Genomic DNA, 3,866 nt, shown 5'->3' on the forward strand with positions numbered 1-3,866 from the left:
TATATATATATATATATATATATATATATATATATGTCTGTGTTAAATTTTCCCTGTTATCATTAATTATTAAATGCTTCCCTGGGTCAACTTTAAAATCATATGAGAGAAGAAAACTGCTTTTTAACGGCCCAATATGGCCCCTGTTGAATATGAATGAATCCTCCCTCCCCCGCTCCCCCTCCGGGCTGTATAAACCAGCTGGAACTAACTCATCAGCTAAAGATGAATGAATTCAAATGTCGGGTAGTATACGATTACCATTCAACATCTTATTTTTAAAAGTACAATACTACTGTTACAACTACTAACAGCTGTGTATTGTAGCAATGTGTAGGAATGTGTGTAGGAATGACAGGGGGGAAAAGTTGTGACTTATTATATTTGACCAAGACTTGATATTAAAATTCTCTTCATTAATGAAGATATATGCACACAATCACCAATGGGTCAATTTCACATCACTGTGTCCATCGTGAAATGCAATTTTTAAATTACTGACACACGAGCCAGTGAATTGAAACGGTAGCTTTAGAGGCAATATGGCTGTTTTACTTTATATCTTCAACCACTTACTTGTGATGTGTGGACAACTTATTTCTTGACAGCCAAATTTGATGTATAAGCTAAAAATGTATATCAAAATGAGATGGAGATCTCTGTTAGCGCCTTTATGTCAAAACAGCAACATGCTAAAATGATCCTGTGTCAGCTCCTGCATCCGCAACTCAAGCCGTCCTATCAGATAAAATGAGACTCTGTCAGTTAATTTGGAGAGATGACATGTTGCAATATTTCATGAGCTACTGTCACTGCATTGCCATAGCAACATTACTTCCCATTTCAGAGAAGAGACATCTTATTGTATGATCTCGTCACTGGGTATGTACCCCATAAAAGGTACACTATATCAATCAAATCTACTGTTTTAAATAACAGCAGCTATTTAATGTCTTCTGGCACATTCTGTGCAGATTTGTGGTTGCGGGTAGAAGTAATATAGAGTGGAAATGTGGTTTACTCCTTAAAATAAGTTAAATATCATACTAACCATAATACCCATTTGTGATGTTAGAATATCAGACCCAAAATCTATGTTTGGAGATTCTCTCCATAAACTACTATTCAAAAATGTTAATCAGCTTGTTGGTTACAGTAGTCTTGGTTAACAATGCCAAATAAGTCTGTTCAAAACATAGCTGTAGTATTTTGAACATAATTAGCAATTTACCTCTCTAAATATGAGCATTTTCAACCATCAAAACATTAATAACACTAAAAATTCAAACAATTTCTAACCTCTTTCTCACAAAAAGCAACATCCTTTTTAATGGCAAATATTGTATGTCTTTATATGTTCCACTGTATGCCACTGCAAAAAACTCTGAAGGTTTTAGCTGTACACCCTTCTCACTGCTCTCACCCTTCTAAGAAAAACTGAAAAGGAGTGAAAAGAATATTTGAATCATGTGTTTTTGTTTTTTTTAACCTCATTAAAATGTGCGTCCTGAGTAGCGGTGAGTCCAAAGCCGCTCTGTTGGGTCTCGAAGGTCAGGAGGCGGGACAGCAGCCGTTCGGTGATCTGCAAGTCGTTGCCGTAGAGTCGGGCGGTTGCCTCGGTGACGTCACGCAGTTGGTGGGCAAGTTTCTTCTCCATGATTGTGTTCAGTTCTGTCTCATTGCGCTCCAGAGAATCAAGCTAAACATACAGACACCAACAAAACATGAAAAAGTTAAATCACCTCCTTTTTACACATATTTAAGAATTGCTGGGATTTAATATGACAATACTAATATGTACAGAAGCACTACAGCATGTCTACAAAGAGGCATTGCATTGTACCTCTAGTTACTCTAAAGTTGCTTACACATATACAATGTCTGCATTATATCATGTCCTTCCTAACCTTGTATATTTGTTTAAACAGGACAACTACTACAAGTCTCCTGGGTCCACAACCTTGTCCACCTCTATCCCTCTTTCTGTGCATTGCTGCCACAAAATGCAAATACATCTCTTTGTTCTAAAAAAAAGAAACATCTGGCTCCTGTAATGGGAGTTTGGAATTTACAAGTTGAGAACAAACTACCAACAGAGGGTTTCTAAAACAGTTTGGAGCTGGATAAGGTGACAAACTGAAAGCATTTATCAGCAACAGGGAGTGTTAACCACTTTTTTAATTGACTGGTACATCTAAGATTTGGCCAGGATTCTGCACTTTTCAAAGGACAGGTTTTGGGGCCCATGAAGACATGTGTTTAATGATATTAGACTACATACAGCGGCATTGAGCTCCACAAATGGAGGTGAGGTACAGTTATAAAGGTCTGGCTCCAGCCATCCTCTCTCTAAATCACAGTGTCTGATGGCTGCACCTGCAAGGAGGAGAAACAGGAGGTCTTTTCACAAGGTCATGGCATATATAGATTAAACTAATGTTCACAACCAACATTAGGCAGTATGTGAGTATTTTCATATCTATGTGTCTGAATGCACTCATGTTACTGTGTATGAGTGTGAACGGACCGACGGAGCCTTTGGGGCAAGGCACTGCAGCAGGCAGGTTGAACTTGGTTCGAGGCCACCAGATCCCCTGAGTGATGGTTTTTGGACAACCATCATAAATGACTGCAGAGAAAAAGAACATTTTTCAAAATCATCATTATCAGTTTGATGAACTTTTCAATTAAGAACATAACAATAAGTCCCTTATAATGTGGAAATGTTTTTCTTTTGACTTGCAGTATAGAAAATGAATGCGAGAGAATAAAATAGCAGCTACAAATTAAAGGAAGGAATTACAAGATGGAAACTGGAAAGTGGCAACACTACACAGAAGACAAAAACCAATACCGAGAATTGACTGGAAGATGATAAATAGAAAATAAATATAATCAACAGTTCCTTTGTTATTTAAAGGCTCAGACACAAGTTGGACAAACGCAGTTGTGAAGGACAGAATAAAAACTATAACTGTTATAATTAAATACGGTGTAACCTCAGCAGTCCCTCATTTGTGTAATTCATTTCTGTTTATCTCCATAGATAACTGACTCAGTCTGAATAGTGGTTTCAAATCCATCTTGACATTTTTTACATTGTCTTTAAAGAAGAACACAAGACTTACATTACAAAACGCTAAAAGATTATTATGGAATTTGTGCCCAATTATGCTAAAAATAAGTGCCTACCACAGCTTTAATATTAAATCCAGCTTTGCAAACTACTGTTCAAAAGCGAATCATTTTTGTCAATCCTTTGGTTCTTTTTGACAACAAACCAGCAGCAAGCTACAAGATTGTTTCCATCAAAATAAAGTAGTTGGAAGAAAATGTAATTTTCAAATGTTTCTGTCCTAGGGTCAAGAACAAAGGTGTTTGACAAGCGATCTCAATACCTCCTGCTAGGCAACTTACTGTTATAAGAATGCACAATGCACCTGTAAGATGCTTAATTTCAACTGTTTTATATTCAATCTGCAGTGTCTTAGATGTGATGCTGAGCACATGAACAAATTCATGAATGCATGATATAACCCCCTGATGGGTAAACCAGAGTCATTTTGAAATGCAAATGTCTTAAATAAAGGATATACACAAGCCTTCTCACCTTCACAGCCTGAATTTGTGACCTCAGCGAAAGGGCTGTCACATATGTTGCATTGGCGGCCAATCACGCCGGGCCTGCACTGGCACTGGCCTGTCTCTGGGTCACATGACCGCGAGAAGGAACCCACCGGGTAGCAGTCACATGGCAGGCAGGTGTCAGAGCCCCGTGGACGATAGTGAAACTCCTGAATACATAAACACATGCACACACGCACACACGCGCACACACACACACACACACACACACACACACACAC

The 3,866-nt window shown here is 38.2% G+C and overlaps 1 protein-coding gene across 1 annotated transcript in view; it reads right to left on the reverse strand.

The window, feature by feature from the left end:
- The window catches only part of celsr3 (cadherin, EGF LAG seven-pass G-type receptor 3), a 95,040-nt gene that overhangs the window by 28,104 nt on the left and 63,070 nt on the right, over positions 1–3,866 (reverse strand). The window contains 4 exon segments of the mRNA XM_032520957.1: positions 1,490–1,699; positions 2,282–2,376; positions 2,528–2,629; positions 3,611–3,794. Coding sequence (XP_032376848.1) covers positions 1,490–1,699; positions 2,282–2,376; positions 2,528–2,629; positions 3,611–3,794 — 591 coding nt within the window.

Source organism: Etheostoma spectabile, chromosome 7 (genome assembly GCF_008692095.1).
Source record: "Etheostoma spectabile isolate EspeVRDwgs_2016 chromosome 7, UIUC_Espe_1.0, whole genome shotgun sequence".
NCBI classification, from domain to species: domain Eukaryota; kingdom Metazoa; phylum Chordata; class Actinopteri; order Perciformes; family Percidae; genus Etheostoma; species Etheostoma spectabile.